Below are 18,944 nucleotides of genomic sequence, written 5' to 3' on the forward strand. Positions count from 1 at the left end.
TTGATGGGGTTATACTTCTTATTGCTCCATGGGGTAGAATTAAGAGTCATATATTGCAATGGTGATTTTTACCTGCTCATACTGTCTGGTGTTTGAGTTTAGGCCTGATAATCTTGTCTCCCTCCATCACAGACACTGTCTGTTCAGCCCTAATTAGAATCCGAGACTTTCTTGACCTCTGAATCGACTCCCTGGATCGATGTCTTCAGGCTTCACAATTTTCACCGCAAGGCACACCCACCGTGTTTGTAATTAGTTGCACCTTGTGTGTTATTATTAGCCCTACTAGGCCTAGATATGTCAGTAAGGATGAGCATATAGGTCTTCAACATCTATTTGTCCTTTGACCTTAGAATGAGTTCAATTTTTTCTACAGTTCCTCTCCTAATTTCATGGGATTTTTCAAGTGAAGTACACTTTGCCTAAAGCTAATCATTCTAGGGCCAACATTTGTTATGTAGCTGAACTAATTTTAGTCTTTCATTTCTTAAATGGACTTGGCAGATATTCCCTTCCCAGTTCCCTGGGCCTAATGTTAAAGCCATCTGTCACCTTGTGTACTAGCCAGTGGGTCTGAGTTTCAGATGGGCTCGCCCCTAACAGAACTCTCACTTCAAGTTCACTGAGTCAAAAACTATTAATTGATTGACTGAGATGGGATGACTAGAGCTATAACAGTTAGAGACAATAATAATTTCCTCATCATTTCAGGAGAATGATAACTCTGGTGATTCGATTGTATTGCAGTTTACAGCATTGACCTGGAATACAAAGATACATTGGTTAACAAATGTAACATTTAGAAAATAATGGTCATGTCTTTGTTGAATTATGGGTGAATTCTACCTCAAGTAGCTTTTGCACACAGAGGCTGTGCAGAAGCTTGGCATAAACGTTGCCTAAGATCTCCAAATATTTACTTTAAGGCAGATGTTCGCTATTCCATCTGTTGCTGTTAGATTTGTGTTTGCTACCCAAGTTATGGAGTAGTAGCAGATAGCAGTTTGGTTTACAATTTAGAAAGTAACCCTCATTTTAATTATTCCTCATTGGAAAGCATTGAAGAGATTTAGAATTTCAGTGTACTTCCTGAATTGACTGGAATTGAAAATGGAATCTACCCCAACCCTGGCAGACAGTTAGACAATATCAACAGGAGTATCAGCGTACATAATTGGTGTGAGGTTCAATGTTATTCTTCATTAATGTGGCAAAAGAACAGCATTTCGCCATAAGCAGGAACCAGTTTGTCAAAATGAAAGACCTTAGACAAAAATTGGAAAACCTTTTACTCAATGTTTTTTTTAAAATATTTTTCAGATGTAGCCTTGTGAGGACTTCAGCCAACACCAACAGCCAAGATGAGAGAGTGGGCTTACAGGAATCAAATGAAAATGTCTTTCTTCTTATCCAAGTCACGCTCTATGGAGTCAAGCAACTTACATCACTGAGAAATAACAGTAGTTTATGGAAAATACCGGATTTTGCCTCTGAAGATTTGACTTGCCTTTTTTGGGAAAGCCTCTCTCCACCACCCTTGAGTTATAGAGGAGACATGGCCAGCAACTCGTTCCGTGAGTCGAAGCGTGGTAAACATGCACAGGCCAACCATGATGTTGGAGATTTCAACTGCTCGCTCAAGGAGCTGCGCTCCCTCATGGAACTCAGGGGACCTGAGGGAATAACTAGAATCCAAGAATGTTATGGAGATGTCCAAGGACTCTGTACCAGACTGAAAACATCCCCTATTGATGGTAAATATGCTGCTGACCATCCTTGCTTTGTGTCTTTTTGTTCTGTTTTCAGGTCTGGTTTCTGATACACACAATACTTCTATTGCTCATCAGGGCTAGGCTTAACTCCAGTGCAGTGAATTGTAATTTAAGAAAAACCCTAATTTTAGTAATGGATGCATTTAATTAATGAGTTGAATTCTAATTAATCTGGTTGCTGAAATGAAATTGACTTCAACCTGACCGATAATAACAAGTTCATGGTTACATTTTGAATACAATAACAATTCTAGCATCTACAACAGCAAACTAGAATGATTATAGATACTGCATTGATTCCATTGGAGTTGTCATGAGTTACTCCGGCTACACCAATCTCAAGATATGCATGCCTTTTAGCACAATGTCTTGTTGAGTTGATTGCATTGAGGGGAACTGGTGTGGGCTAGGATGTGGGCTTTGAGTGGAAGGCACTCTGCAGGGCCTGGCTGTCACTTCTCTACACTTGGGGATAACTCACACTTTTCACACAGTTTGGCTGCTTCAGGGGACAGATGTCAAAGTGTGTTCATGTGGTTTGGATGTGTAAAACTCATTGACAGACTGGACTTGTCTTGTGTTGGTCTCAAGGAGAGGTAGGAATGACTGGACTTGTCTTGTGTTGGTCTCAAGGAGAGGTAGGAATGACTGGACTTGTCTTGTGTTGGTCTCAAGGAGAGGTAGGAATGAGTGGACTTCGAAATGGAGAATTAAGTGAAAAACTATTATGAATAGTGTGGCCTGCATAATATGAATATATTCATTTATAAACATTTATAAGCATTTAAAAGTATTACAACTAATACAAAACTATACAGTATAATTCATAAAGCATTTAAATATGCATTGATACACATTTACTAGCAATATACACTACCGTTCAAAAGTTTGGGCTCACTTAGAAATGTCCTTGTTTTCCATAAAAACATACATGAAATGAGTTGCAAAATGAATAGGAAATATAGTGAAGAAGTTGACAAGGTTGTAAATAATGATTTTTAATTGAAATAATAATTGTGTCCTTCAAACTTTGCTTTCGTCAAAGAATCCTCAATTTGTAGCAATTACAGCCTTGCAGACCTTTGGCATTCCAGTTGTCAATTTGTTGAGGTAATCTGAAGAGATTTCACCCCATGCTTCCTGATGGCTTGATGGGCACTTCTTACGTACCATACTGTCAAGTTGCTCCCACAACAGCTCAATAGGGTTGAGATCCGGTGACTGTGCTGGCCACTCCATTATAGACAGAATACCAGCTGACTGCATCTTCCCTAAATAGTTATTGCATAGTTTGGAGCTGTGCTTTGGGTGATTGTCCTGTTGTAGGAGGAAATTGGCTCCAAATAAGCGCCATCCACAGGGTATGGCATGGCGTTGCAAAATGGAGTGATAGCCTTCCTTCTTAAAGATCCCTTTTACCCTGTACAAATCGCCCACTTTACCACCACCAAAGCACCCCCAGACCATCACATTGCCTCCACCATGCTTGACAGATTGGCTTCAAGCACTCCTCCAGCATCTTTACATTTTTTCTGCGTCTCACAAATGTCCTTCTTTGTGATCTGAACACCTCAAACTTAGATTTGTCTGTCCAAAACACTTTTTTCCAATCTTCCTCTGTCCAGTGTCTGTGTTCTTTTGCCTATCTTAATGTTTTATTTTTATTGGCCAGTCTGAGATATGGCTTTTTCTTTGCAACTCTACCTAGCATCCCGGAGTCACCGCTTCACTGTTGACGTTGAGACTGGTGTTTTGCGGGTACTATTTAATGAAGCTGCCAGTTGAGGATTTGTGAGGCGTCTGTTTCTCAAACTAGACACTCTAATGTACTTGCCCTCTTGCTCAGTTGTGGACCGGGGCCTCCCACTCCTATTTCTATTCTGGTTAGAGCCAGTTTGCTCTGTTCTGTGAAGGGAGTAGTACACAGCGTTGTACCAGATCTTCAGTTTCTTGGCAATTTCTCACATGGAATAGCCTTCATTTATCAGATCAAGAATAGACTGACGAGCTTCAGAAGAAAGTTCTTTGTTTCTGGCCATTTTGAGCCTGTAATCGAACCCACAAATACTGATGCTCCAGATACTCAACTAGTCTAAAGAAGGCCAGTTTTATTGCTTCTTTAATCAGATCAACAGTTTTCAGCTGTGCTAACATAATTGCAAAAGGGTTTTCTAATGATCAATTAGCCTTTTAAAATGATCACCTTGGATTAGCTAACACAACGTGCCATTGGAACACAGGAGTGATGGTTGCTGATAATGGGCCTATGTACGGCTATATAGATATTCCAGAAGAAAATCTGCCATTTCCAGCTACAATAGTCATTTACAAAATTACCAATGTCTACACTGTATTTCTGATCAATTTGATGTTGTTTTAAAATGGAACAAAAATCTGCTTTTCTTTCAAAAACAAGGACATTTCTAAGTGACCCCAAACTTTTGAAAGGTAGTGTATTTACATTTTCGTCATTTAGCAGACGCTCTTATCCAGAGCGACTTACAGTAGTGAATGCATACATTTCATTTTATGCATTTCTTTTTTATACTGGCCCCCCGTGGGAATCGAACCCACAACCCTGGTGTTGCACACACCATGCTGGCATTGCAAACACCATGCTCTACCAACTGAGCCACAGGGAAGGCCTGTATATTGGCTTATTCATAGATGTTTTTTCCCAGTTGAAGGCTGTTGGGAAAGACGAATTTTGTAGGAACAGCAACCAGCTTCAAATCCATGTGTGGATGGATTGATGTCATGTTAAATATTGTTTGGCTGACACATTAGCCATAAACCTTTTTCCAGTTTGATATACTTGTGCTGATGCTCTACTCTGCTCCTATCTGCACACAGAATACAGAGGCCACTTTGTAACACACCTTAGACTACTACTTCCCTGTTGTGCTTCTGCGTAAACACTTTGATGACCTTTGTTGAACTCTTAGGGAATTATATTTAGAATGTGATTCCGGATAACAGAAAACATGTACAATGCTCCCTCACACATCCCTGCTTAAGATTGTATTATAATACACACTTTTTTTTATTCTGCAAATTCATGTGATAAACATCAATTTTGCAACAACCGATGGTTCTCCCGATCACTGCCGGTTGTGATACAGCCCGGGATCGAACCTGTGTCTGTAGTGACCCCTCTAACACTGCAATGCAGTGTCTTAGACCGCTGCGCCACTCAGGAGACCCTTACTTTATTGTTTACAGAACATTAGGGTCTGAATGATCATTAAACCCAAGCCATGCCCTTTCTTTAACAGGATTCACCCTATGACCTAGTCCAGTAACTCAGTCACTCAGGCAAAAACACAGCTGCTGCTGCAACATCATAAGAAGTGGCTGACAAACAAACCTAGGCTACTGAAGATAGCTAGCTATATGGTGGTTAATCAATTATTAGCTACCTAGCTAGCTAGCTAATATTACCTGGCTAACATAAGCTAACGTTAGCTTGCTTGTCCAAAGTCCAGCTAGCTTCTATAGCCAAGTCAGTTAACACCAGTCAGTTGAAAGCTAGCTAGCCAATGAACAGGCAAAGAAGGGTAGCTAGCTATATTTTTTTATGGAAGGTTTTTACACAAATAACGTCATCCATTAGCTAGCTAGCTAGAGCCAGACAACAACAGCTGACATTAACACAGAAGCACATTGAGAATTAAATACAGAAATAACTCATTTACATAAGTATTCACACCCCTGAGTCAATACCCTGTAGAAGCACCTTTGGCGGCGGTTACAGCTTTGAGTCATTTTAGTTATGTCTGTATCAGCTTTGTACATCTGGATTTGGGGATTTTCTCCCATTCTTCTTTGCAGATTTTCTCAAGCTATGTTAAGATAGATGGGGAGCGGCGATGAACAGTAAGGATTTGCCTGTATTTGGCTCCATTAATTGTTCCTTCTTTCCTTACCAGTCTCCTAGTCCCTGCCACTGTTTAAGGATCCCCATAGCATCATGCTGCCACCACCGTGCTTCATGGTAGGGATGGTGTTAGACGGGTGATGAGCTGTGCCTGAGATATTTCTGTATTTAATTTTCAATACATTTGCAAAAATGTCTAAATGCATGTTTTCACTTTGTCATTATGGACTATTGTGTGTACAGTGGCTTGCGAAAGTATTCACCCCCCTTGGCATTTTTCCTATTTTGTTGCCTTACAACCTGGAGGGGGGGGGGTTGAATCGCTTGATTTACACAACATCTTTGAAGATGCAAAATATTGTTTCTTGTGAAACAAACAAGAAATAAGACAATAAAACAGAAAACATGAGCGTGCATAAATATTCACCCCCCCCAAAGTCAATACTTTATATAGCAACCTTTTGCAGTAATTACAGCTGCAAGTCTCTTGGGGTATGTCTCTATAAGCTTGGCACATCTAGCCACTGGGATGTTTGCCCATTCTTCAAGGCAAAACTGCTTCATCGCCTTCAATTTGGATGGGTTCCGGTAGTGTACAGCAATCTTTAAGTCATACCACAGATTCTCAATTGGATTGAGTTCTGGGCTTTGACTAGGCCATTCCAAGTCATTTAAATGTTTCCCATTAAACCACTTGTGTTGCTTTAGCAGTATGCTTAGGGTCATTGTCCTGCTGGAAGGTGAACCTCCGTCCAAGTCTCAAATCTCTGGAAGACTGAAACAGGTTTCCCTCAAGAATTTCCCTGTATTTAACACCATCCATCAATCCTTCAATTCTGACCAGTTTCCCAGTCCCTGGTGTTCTTCGGGTGATGAGAGGTGTTGGGTTTGCGCCAGACATTTTCCTTCATGGCCAAAAAGCTCAATTTTAGTCTCAACTGACCAGAGTACCTTCTTCCATATGTTTGGGGAGTCTCCCACATGCCTTTTGGCGTACACCAAACACGCTTATTTTTTTCTTCAAGCAATGGCTATTTTCTGGCCACTCTTCCGTAAATCCCAGCTCTGTGGAGTGTACGGCTTAAAGTGGACCTATGGACAGATACTCCAATCTCCAATCTCCGCTGTGGAGCTTTGCAGCTCCTTCCGGGTTATCTTTGGTCTCTTTGTTGCCTCTGATTAATGCCTTCCATGCCTGGTCTGTGAGTTTTGGTGTACGGCCCTCTCTTGACAGGTTTGTTGTGGTGCCATATTCTTTCCATTTTTAATAATGGTGCTCCGAGGGACGTTCAAAGTTTCAGATTTTTTTTTTATAACCCAACCCTGATCTGTACTTCTCCACAACTTTGTCCCTGAACTGTTTGGAGAGCTCCTTGGTCTTTATAGTGCTGCTTGCTTGGTGGTGCCCCTTGCTTAGTGGTGTTCCAGACTCTGGGGCCTTTCAGAACTGGTGTATATATACTGAGATCATGTGACAGATCATTTGACACTTAAATTGTACACAGGTGGACTTTATTTAACTAATTATGTGACTTCTGAAGGAAATTAGTTGCACAAGATCTTATTTAGGGGCTCCATAGCAAAGGGGTGAATACATATGCACGTACCACTTTTCCATTTGGAATTCTTTTGAATTTTTTGAAACAAGTTATTTTTTTCATTTCACTTCAACAATTAGGAATATTTTGTGTATGTCCACTACATGAAATACAAATAAAAATCTATTGAAATTACAGATTTTAATGCAACAAAATAGGAAAAACGCAAAGGGGATGAGTACTTTTGCAAGGCACTGTAGATGGGTGATAAAAAAGTATAATTCTATCAATTTTGAATTCAGGCTGTAACGCAACATAATGTGGAATAAGTCAAAGGGTATGAATACTTTCTGAAGACACTGCATGAGTAAATGTGCCCAATACGCCACCACCTGTTGTTATGTTGGGCACATACTGACCAAATAAAGATGTGAAATAATTTTTCTCAAATACATGTTTTGCTAAAATAACCGTTAATGAAATACAGTCAAAACAGCTCGCTCAATCAAGCATGATGGTCTTGTAAGTTTTTTTTAAAAGCAAACTTACTTTCATATAATTAAAAAAAGTTTGAAAAGGTAGTGGAAAGGAATTAGTGTAGTGTGTGAAGAATTCAATACTTTAACTTGTATGCGGTACAAATCACATTATTGTGGGATCATCTCTTCTAAGAGTTTGAATTAGGCTGTTTGCGAAGGTTTGAATCCTAATCAACCTGCGTACACATTGTTTGAAGTGCAATAGACCAACATGGGCTACTGTAGTCGGTCAAAGCTGTGTGCTAGAAAACCTTGGTAGAGCATGGGTGGAGTTGGCATTGTGGTCCTCATGTGAATTTCCTTTCTGTTTTGGCTTCACACCAATGCCTACATCTCACTTAAAACATATTTTTGGTTTTTAATAGGTGAGTGGTGTTTGGAGCCAAAGTTCCTTGGTGTTCCATGAGGACAGGGCATTCCATGCAGTGTCACATTCTGTCCTTTGACATTTGCCAGGCATTATTTATTCATTCACAATGGCCTTCTCATGCACACTCAATAAACAACTTTAGCATTTTGTCATCACGCTCCATTTCTGACCCACCAACTGAGACATGATTGACATACATAGAGCATTAAAATGTCACACGCAGCTTGACTACATAGGAAAATCCATTCGACTGACACATAAAGATACACTGCTGCGCCACTGCAATATAACTCAATGGCGACCTGTGGGCGCAGATTGATTTACCTTGTGTAATCCCCCTCACCTTAAACGCCCGAGCATGGCAGTTGATTGCTTGGTTCAGGACTAATCTCTCATGCTTGTGTAACATTTTTATTCCTCCTTTTTGTTCATTTTTTTATGCTGTGGCAGCTCAAAGCCTGTATGTCTAGCGTTATTCAGTGATAGGTTGAAGCATAACCGCAGGTGCTTTTCCCCTGAGTTGGAATCTAACCTTTAAGTGTCAGAAGAAGCAAAATTGCTTTGAGGGAATAAGCATACTAACTCAACTGAGGTCAGAGAAGGCCTAGTCTGCTCTCAATGCAGACTGCCTGGAGTCACACAAGCAGCCATTTGACCCATACTGCAGTGATAACGATAGAGTCATCAGCTCTCCAGGGGGAATTCAAGATAGGTCATGCCTCATGATATTAGTTCAAAGTAGGGTGATATGGCGTAAAAATCATATCTCTGTTTTTTTTCAATTCCATGGGTGATTCATGATCTCGTTTTTCTTTTCTCAAAATACAATTAAACCTCAAGGCACTGCATTTCAAACAGTCAGCAATAATCTAATGAATTCAGGGCTTGTAATATTATACCGAGCCTTAATATAATCCGTCCACCACCATAGGACCCACTAAAAATGTAACTATTTTATCAAAATAGTTTAACCAGCTATTTCGCAATAATCACTGATCTGGCTTTCAAGTTTGTCTATGAAAATGCCCTTTTTGTCAATAAATACCAGAACCATGCACAATGCACACCCCCACTAAAAATGACCAACTTCTTGTAACAAGCATTATAGAAAATCAACACAGGTCTCATAAACAACCTTTCAAGCACAAGCCCACATTGTAGTGAGTAACCAGATAAATATTTATATTTTAAGTCTAGCCAACTTGGATCTATTTACTGGCTAACAAGGTAGAACAGTTGACCTGTTATGAACACACCCTCCTGTCCATGTCCAATTGTTAGAACAGCATGCTAGCCTCTATGGGCTAGGTGGGACGCTAGCGTGCCACCCGTGGTGCACTCCATCAACAGCAGGTGCATTTCAAGAGCGGCAAATTTGAATCCAAATAAATGTCAAAATTCAAATTTTTCAAACATACAACTATTTTACACCCTTTGAAAGATAAACATCTCCTTAATCTAACCACGTTTTACGATTTCAAAAAGGTTTTACGGCGAAAGCATAAATTTAGAGTATGTTAGGACAGTACATTTACAAGAGTTGTGTGTAATGTTTTGTCAAGTCAAAGACAGGGTCACCAAAACCATAAAACCAGCTAAAATGATGCACTAACCTTTTACAATCTCCATCAGATGACACTCCTAGGACATTATGTTAGACAATGCATGCATTTTTAGTTCTATCAAGTTCATATTTATATCCAAAAACAGCGTTTTACTATGGCATTGATGTTGAGGAAATCGTTTCCCTCCAATAACCGGCAGTCAAGTCAGCGTCACAAATTAAATAATTAAAATTAGAAAAAATTGGTAAAATATTATATTGTCATTTAAAGAATTATAGATTTACATCTCTTGAACGCAATCAACTTGCCAGATTTAAAAATAACCTTACTGGGAAATCACACTTTGCAATAATCTGAGCACTGCGCCCAGAAAAATACGCGTTGCGATACAGACTAGACGTCATGTTGGGGAGATCTAAAATCGAAAATACTATGTAAATAATCCATTACCTTTGATTCTCTTCATCAGATGTCACTTCCAGGTATCACAGGTCCATAACGAATGTAGTTTTGTTCAAAAAAGCTCATCATTTATGTCCAAAAATCTCCGTCTTGTTAGCACATGATCTAAGCCAGCCGGACTTCTCGTCATGAACGAGGGGAAAAAATATATTTACGTTCGTTCAAACATGTCAAACGTTGTATAGCATAAATCATTAGGGCCTTTTTTAACCAGAACATGAATAATATTCAAGGTGGACGAATGCATACTCTTTTATAACGTATTGGAACGAGGGTACCCAACATGAACTCGCGCGCCAGGTGTTCCATGGCTCTTGTTCGGTCAGATCTCCCTCCAGAAGACGCAAAACACTTTGTAAAGGCTGGTGACATCTAGTGGAAGCAATAGGAAGTGCTTTCCCTGTAGCTCAGTTGGTAGAGCATGGTGTTTGCAACGCCAGGGTTGTGGGTTCGTTTCCCACGGGGGGCCAGCACAGAAGAAAAAAAAATATGTATGTAATGTATGCATTCACTACTGTAAGTCGCTCTGGATAAGAGCGTCTGCTAAATGACTAAAATGTAAAATGTAAGTGCCAAAATATTCCTCAGCCCCTGTGTTTTTCAATGGGATAGGTTTAAAGGTAATACAACACATCAGGTATCCACTTCCTGTCAGAAAATGTCTCAGGGTTTTGCCTGCCAAATGAGTTCTGTTATACTCACAGACACCATTCAAACAGTTTTAGAAACTTTAGAGTGTTTTCTATCCATATATAATAAGTATATGCATATTCTAGTTACTGGGTAGGATTAGTAACCAGATTAAATCGGGTACATTTTTTTATCCAGACGTGCAAATGCTGCCCCCTAGCCCTAACAGGCTAGCCTGTCCACTTTGTTTAGATGTTGAAATCAAGTGGCCTACCTGTACACATAAGACAATGCCTTATTCTCAGAATGAGAATGAGTTGCCAATTCTTTATATAAATGTGTATTTTTATGCTCATTGCACATTTAGAAAATGACTAGACAGCTAGCACATGACAGTCTGTGGCTAAACTGTTGCTAGCGGTATGTGCTACAACAATGCCACATGCAACAGAAACTGAGCATTCATTTTCCAGAAACAAAGTTAATTGATAGGCTAGTAGGGTCACATTGCTGGAGTTGCAACATAAAAAGGGTATCATTAGAAAGGTTAAAGAGAAATTTCTAAATGTTTCATATTCATCATCTCCAGCACCACCCCAACAGCAACATATGTGAAAATTCAGTGTTTCTACACTACCGGTCAAAAGGTTTAGAACACCTACTCATTCAAGGGTTTTTCTTTATTTTTTATATGTTCTACATTGTCGAATAATAGTGAAGACATCAAAGCTATGAAATAACACATATGGAATCATGTAGTAACCACAAAAGTGTTAAACAAATCAAAATATATTTTATATTTGAGATTCTTCAAAAATCCACCCTTTGCCTTGATGACAGCTTTGCACACTCTTGGAATTCTCTGAACCAGCTTCACCTGGAATGCTTTTCCAACAGTCTTGAAGGAGTTCCCACATATGCTGAGCGCTTGTTGGCTGCTTTTCCTTCACTATGCAGTCCGGCTCATCCCAAACCATCTCAATTTGGTTGAGGTCGGGGGATTGTGGGGGCCAGGTCATCTGATGCAGCACTCCATCACTCTCCATCTTGGTAAAATAGCCTGTACACAGCCTGGAGGTGTGTTGGGTCATTGTCCTGTTGAAAAACAAATGATAGTCCCACTAAGCCCAAACCAGATGGGATGGTGTATCGCTGCAGAATGCTTTGGTAGCCATGGTGGTTAAGTGTGCCTTGAATTCTAAATAAATCGCAGACAGTGTCACCAGCAAAACACCCCACACCATAACACCTCCTCCTCCTTGTTTTACGGTGGGAAATACACATGCGGAGATCATCCGTTCAACCACACTACGTCTCACAAAGACACGGCGGTTGGAAACAAAAATCTCCAATTTGGACTCTAATGTCCATTGCTTATGTCTCTAAGGCCCAAGCACGTCTCTTCTTCTTATTGCAGCAATTCGACCATGAAGGCCTGATTCACATTCTCCTCTGAACAATTGATGTTCAGATGTGTCTGTTACTTGAACTCTGTGAAGCATTTATTTGGGCTGCAATTTCTGAGGCTGGCAACTCTAATGAATTTATCCTCTGCAGCAGAGGTAACTCTGGGTCTTCCATTCCTGTGCGGTCCTCATGAGAGCCTGTTTCATCATAACCCTTGGTGGTTTTTGCGACTGCACTTGAAGAAACTTTCAAAGTTCTTGAAATGTTCCGTATTGAATGACCTTCATGTCTTAAAGTAATGATGGAGTGTCGGTTCTCTTTGCTTATTTGAGCTGTTCTTGCCATAATATGGACATGGTCTTTTACCATTTTTACATTTACATTTTAGTCATTTAGCAGATGCTCTTATCCAGAGCGACTTACAGTAGTGAATGCATACATTTCATATATTTATATAAAAAAAATGTTTAGTACTGGCCCCCTGTGGGAATCAAACCCACAACCCTGGTGTTGCACACACCATGCTGGCATTGCAAACACCATGCTCTACCAACTGAGCCACAGGGAAGGCCCTACCAAATAGGGCTATCTTCTGTATAACCCCCCTACCTGTCACCACAAAACTGATTGGCTCAAACGCATTAAGAAGGAAAGAAATTCCACAAATTAACTTTGAAGAAGGCACAACTGTTAAGTGAAATGCATTCCAGGTGATTACATCATGAAGCTGGTTGAGAAATGCCAAGTGTGTAAAGCTGCCATCAAGGCAAAGGGTTGCAGACCATCTCTCCTCACTAGCTGGTTGAAGTTTTGTGCAGACCATCTCTCCTCACTAGCTGGTTGAAGTTTTGTGCAGACCATCTCTCCTCACTAGCTGGTTGAAGTTTTGTGGCCACAAGCAGCAATGCTTATTATTTTGCATTGCTAAATCTGACATGGCATGATTGAAAAACGACAGATTTCTTTGTTTCACATACACACACCACATTGGTGTCACTGACCATTACTTTTTAGGTATACTCAGGGCGGAGTTGTAACTTCTATGTTAATAGACAAGGCTGCCGTCTCTTGTCCCTTTTATTTGTTATTGTCATAGAGGCACTAGAGATCTCTATAAAATCTATCGATAATACAGTATAAGAGGAGTAAACCAAGTTTGTTGTGTGACGTCTTTCGCCTGTCCATTTGGCTCAGAGATTAGATCAGTTTGCTTTCTGTATCAGAGGTGCAGAGGCAGAATCACCTAATGGAAATGTATGTCTTTGTCATAATTTTCTTTAAATCAATGATTAAATGTAAAGAAAAGTACAGTCAATACAATCTCAGATCTGGTTGCATTATGAAGCACCTTTCAGCGAGAATACATGTGTCCATCAAAAAGGTTTTGGTGTGGTTCTGTGTGGTTTTGGTGTGACACCTTCTGTCTGCAAAATAACAAAAATCTTACCAAAGATATTGGAATATTGCAGCTCGCAGGTGCATCATTAAACAGGATCCCATACTGACTGTTGGTATCTGCATGGTATCTGCACAGTATCTGCATAGTATTGCCATCATGGACAACGTAAAAAAAGATGCATCTTACTGCAAGTATTTTGAGTGGTCTTTTTGCGCATGCCAGTGCTATTTAACATACTGTTGAGTCTAACATGTTGTTTGAGGGCAGATGAGGGCTTTGAATGGCATTGATTTGGCTAGACTGTTCTAAAGACCCCTGTGATGTAACATTCCATGGGCCGTGTTCATGGTCCTCCGACCTTTGTCAGGTTTAGTCATGAACACAGCCCATGCAGAGCCACCACAAAGGTCTAAAGCTTCAGGTTAGAAAGCCTCCAAAAACAAACAACTCTAACCGTTCTTGACAGGTTCTGTTTCTGCTGTTCAGTGTGTGAACATAATGAAAAGTTCAAACAGACAGGTCTGCATTACTTTGCTCAGAAATGGGAGTTCAACCAGGGGGGAGAGTAACACTATGTACAGATTATCATCCCGTTGCAGATCTTTCCTGCAATGCAGGAGGTTTAAAAAGGCTTCTGAAGATTGTTATTTCCCTACGAAAATGTCCATCAATAATATTTCACATAATTCACCTTTCCTGTTGCTGCAGTGTTATTATGGCTCAGATTAAGATCCTATATCTGTATCTGATAGTATATGAATTCTAGACAATACAAAATGCATACAGTTGTTAATAATTCCTTTCCCTCCTTCGTCTCTAGGGTTAGGAGGGCATGCTGACGACATCGCCAGAAGGAAAGAGGAGTTTGGACAGAACGTTATACCTCCAAAAAAGCCAAAAACATTTCTTCAGTTAGTGTGGGAAGCGTTACAAGATGTGACACTAATTATCCTAGAAGTGGCAGCCATCATTTCATTAGGCCTTTCTTTTTATAGACCTCCAGATGCCGAAAGAGAAAGTAAGTATCTACTCTTATTTGAAATACCATGTCCTCTAATGCAGTGCTTCCCAAACTTTTTATAGTCCCGTACCTCTTCAAACATTCAACATCCAGCTGTGAACCCCCTCTGGCACCAGGGTCAGCGCACTCTCAAATGTTGTTTTTTGCCATCATTGTAAGCCCGCCACACACACACACACTATAAGATACATTTATTAAACATAAGAATGAGTGTGAGTTTTTGTCACAACCCGGCTCATGGCAAGTGACATGCAGACCATCTGGCACAAATAATAATATAATAATAATCAATAATTTTGCTCTTTATTTTGCCATCTCACATATGAAACCTTATTTGTTCATCGAAAATTGTAAATAACTCAACACAGGTTAATGAGAAGGGTGTGCTTGGAAGGATGCACATAACTCTGCAATGTTGGATTGTATTGTAGAGAGTCTGTCTTAAATCATTTTCCACACACAGTCTGTGCCTTTATTTAGTTTTCATGCTAGTGAGGGCCGAGAATCCACTCTCACATAGGTACGTGGTTGCAAAGGGCATCAGTGTCTTAACAGCGCGATTTGCCAAGGCAAGAAACTCTGAGTGCAGGCCTATCCAGAAATCTGGCAGTGGCTTCTGATTAAATTCAATTTTCACAGAACTGCTTGTTGCAATTTTGATGAGGCTCTCTTATTCAGATATCGGTAAGTGGACTGGAGGCAGGGCATGAAAGGGATAACGAATCCAGTTGTTTTTGTCATCTGTTTCGGGAAAGTACCTGGGTAATTGCGCACCCAGCTCACTCAGGTGCTTCGCTATATCACATTTGACATTTTTCGTAAGCTTGAGTTCATTTCCACACAGAAAAAATACAATGATGGAAAGACCTGTGTGTTGTCCTTGTTAATGCAGACAGAAAAGAGCTCCAACTTCTTAGCCTCAGTTTTGTCCCACACATTGAATATGGTTGCAGAGAGTCCCTGTAATCCTAGATTCAGATCATTCAGGTGAGAAAAAACATCACCCAGATAGGCCAGTCATGTGAGAAACTCGTCATCATGCAAGCGGTCAGACAAGTGAAAATTATGGTCAATAAAGAAAACTTTAAGCTCATCTCTCAATTTAAAAAACGTGTCAATACTTTGCCCCTTGATAACCAAAGCACTTCTGTATGTTGTAAAAGCATTACATGGTCGCTGCACATATCATTGCATAGTGCAGAAAATACACGAGAGTTCAGGGGCCTTGCTTTAACAAAGTTAACCATTTTCACTGTAGTGTCCAAAACGTCTTTCAAACTGTCAGGCATTCCCTTGGCAACAAGAGCCTCTCGGTGGATGTTGCAGTGTACCCAAGTGGAGTTGGGAGCAACTGCTTGCACACACGTTACCACTCCACTATGTCTCCCTGTCATGGCTTTTGTGCCATCAGTACAGATACCAACAAATCCTGACCGCCAAAGTCCATTTGATGTCACAAAGCTGTCCAAATATCCTCTCATGTTGTCCTGGTTTCCAGTGGTTTGCGGGAGAGGATGTCTTCCTTAATTTACCCCCCATAAACGTAATGGATATATACCAGGAGCTGTGCCAGGACCACCACGTCTGTTGACTCATCCGGCTATAACGCATATAATTCACTGTCTTGTATGCGAAGCAGTAATTGTTTCAAAACATCTCCTGCCATGTCACTGATGCATTGTGAAACAGTGTTGTTTGATGAAGTAATTGTCTGTATAGTTTTTTTGGCCTTTTCCCCAAGCATTGTCCCAGCCATATCCACGGCAGCAGTAAGTCCTCCACAATAGTATGGGGCTTGCCTGTCCTAGCCACTCGGTAGCTCAGCATCTAGCCCCTTCTTATTAATGGTATCTGTTGCTTTTATACATGTCTTACTTCTCGAAAGTCATCTTTATTCTCGCTCAATAAACTCCTGTGGCTTATTTTTCAAATTGTCATGTTTTGTTTCTAAATGTCTGCGCAAGAGTGAAGGTTTCCCGAGACAGAGTACCAGTTAATGTGATTGGATGTTAATTATTTGACTAGGCTACCTGTATTTGACATTGTGTTATTTTGCTGAACACTAGATGGTTTAATTTTATTTTTGGCAGTGAAACGAGGCTACTCAGGCGAGAAAAAAAACCTCACCCAAATGTATAGCCCCATCGGAAAATAAAAATGTACTGTTAGAAAATTTGCATTTTTATTTGGCGTACCCCCCACGGCATTGCGCGTACCCCTGGGGGTACCCCAGTTTGGGAATACCTGCTCTAATGGATTAATCACCAGGTGATTCATATTTACTCAATTTAAATACCAAAATATCTGATTGTTGCTACTTTGCAACTGTAAACTTCATGCATGCAGTCATACATGCGGCTGGCTTGTGCAGTTGCTGGTAATTGGTTATCGGACGGATAGTTGGGAATTCATTGCAGACCAAAACAAGCAGATCTAATTTCAGACGGCACTTTGTTGCTGTGTCTTCCTGGGGATCGTCACAAGTCTCTGACTTTGTTGATAGAAAGAGATATAGCTTGGTACAAAGTGTGAGTATCCTGCCTATTATCTAATCATAAAGGGGTTTACTCTGATACTTATACACTTCAATCAATCCATAATCCTGTTCCACAAAGGACTTCAGTGGCAGTAGTGGGTCGCGAGTGTACATCCTGTGATCAAGACAGTGTACTTCCTGTTTTATCATCATTGTAGGATACTTTCTGTGGCATCCCTTGGGTAATGGCCATGCTCCCAAAGACAAAATTGACAATGTCATCAGAATGATTGAGCTACTTGTCCTCAATTTAGGGTTAGGCCGAGGCATAAAAACACAATTCTGGAGGGAATGCAATGTACTTATGTCCTTTGTAGCACATCCAGATAGTGACAACTGTCCCTTTCTTTCAGATTGTGGAAAGGCAGCGGGAGGAGTGGAGGATGAGGGGGAGGCAGACGCGGGCTGGATTGAGGGTGCAGCCATCCTCCTTTCCGTCGTCTGTGTGGTCCTGGTGACAGCGTTCAATGACTGGAGTAAAGAGAAGCAGTTCCGCGGGCTGCAGAGCCGTATTGAACAGGAGCAGAAGTTTACGGTGGTCCGCGGAGGCCAAGTCATCCAGATCCACGTGGCTGAGATCGTAGTCGGCGATGTTGCACAAGTGAAATACGGTATGGTCCTGAAAGAAAAATACCGTTCTGTGTTAATTTGTGTGTGTGTCCGTGTGCTAGCTTGCATATGTGTGTGTGCCCTAAAACCAAAGAGCATCTTCAATTCTACTTTTTCCCTCTACTCTGTCTGAATCTGGGGTAAATGAGCTAACTCCCCCAGCTGAACAGTCTGGTGTATGTCTATGTTTTTCCAGGTGACCTTCTTCCTGCTGATGGTGTGCTGATCCAGGGAAATGATTTGAAAATCGATGAAAGCTCTCTAACCGGTGAATCTGACCATGTCAAGAAGACATTGGACAACGATCCAATGTTGCTGTCAGGTAATGATGATGAGCCTTCCTCTCTTCATATAATATGGCTGATGTCTAGTTACAAATCCAATATGGATCAGACTGTATAACGCCCAGTGGTATCGCTCCCGTTTCAAGCTAGAATCCTTAGTTGATAAGTACATTTTTTTAAACTTATTAATGATATTGATTCTTGAAAAAATTACTTTATAAATGCCTCATGAGCTTTGTTCAACTGTTGTACCCCATCAAAAGCTTGTTTTACTACAATGTTTATCAACAACGTAAAACAAACACTGTATAGCCTCAAAACGTGGTTAAAAATGTAATTTTGATATCCAGGCTGTGTCACATCCGGCCGCGATTGGGAGTTCCATAAGGCGGCGCACAGTTGGCCCAGCATTGTAAATAAGAGTTTGTTCTTAACTGACTTGCCTAGTTAAATAAAGGTTAAATAAAAAAATAAAACAATTATAATATCATGGATGGTCAGTTCTTGCATCCATTTCTTGTTCTATTAATTTGAGAGTGCTTACATTTATCCAGGCCCATCACTCAGCTTTTTAAAGAAACAGAGGCGGGGTGCCGCTTTGTTATTGTTTTAATTAATGAGGGAGTTCTGTTAATGCCCCGGGCACGTCCCGGGTGAAGCGGGTTAGCGTTGATTGCATTCGTTTTGGAACTGAGTTGCCTCCCGGGCATGAGCCAGGTGCCCTCGTTCTGGCCAACGGCGAAGTTGGCTCAAAACAAAGGTTACGTAGTTTTAAGCACGTGGAGTAATGAGTAGGATTCTGTCTTTTCACATGCAAACATGAGTGATTTTGATTAACAGGCTTTATCTGCCTTCTCAATGAAAAGTAGTTTGAAAATTCAAACATATATTTTCTGGTTTCTGAACGATGCATCATCTTGCCTTGTTGACAACAG

The 18,944-nt window shown here is 40.6% G+C and overlaps 1 protein-coding gene across 2 annotated transcripts in view; it reads left to right on the plus strand.

Moving 5' to 3' along the window:
- The window catches only part of LOC106584599 (plasma membrane calcium-transporting ATPase 1), a 42,935-nt gene that overhangs the window by 7,237 nt on the left and 16,754 nt on the right, over positions 1–18,944 (plus strand). For both annotated transcript variants that reach the window (XM_014170071.2, XM_014170072.2), the window contains exons 2-5: positions 1,321–1,754; positions 14,380–14,577; positions 17,470–17,727; positions 17,922–18,047. In XM_014170071.2, coding sequence (XP_014025546.1) covers positions 1,556–1,754; positions 14,380–14,577; positions 17,470–17,727; positions 17,922–18,047 — 781 coding nt within the window. In that variant the 5' untranslated portion in view covers positions 1,321–1,555. The remainder of the gene's footprint in view (positions 1–1,320; positions 1,755–14,379; positions 14,578–17,469; positions 17,728–17,921; positions 18,048–18,944) is intronic.

Source organism: Salmo salar, chromosome ssa23 (assembly GCF_905237065.1).
Source record: "Salmo salar chromosome ssa23, Ssal_v3.1, whole genome shotgun sequence".
In the NCBI taxonomy this organism is placed as follows: domain Eukaryota; kingdom Metazoa; phylum Chordata; class Actinopteri; order Salmoniformes; family Salmonidae; genus Salmo; species Salmo salar.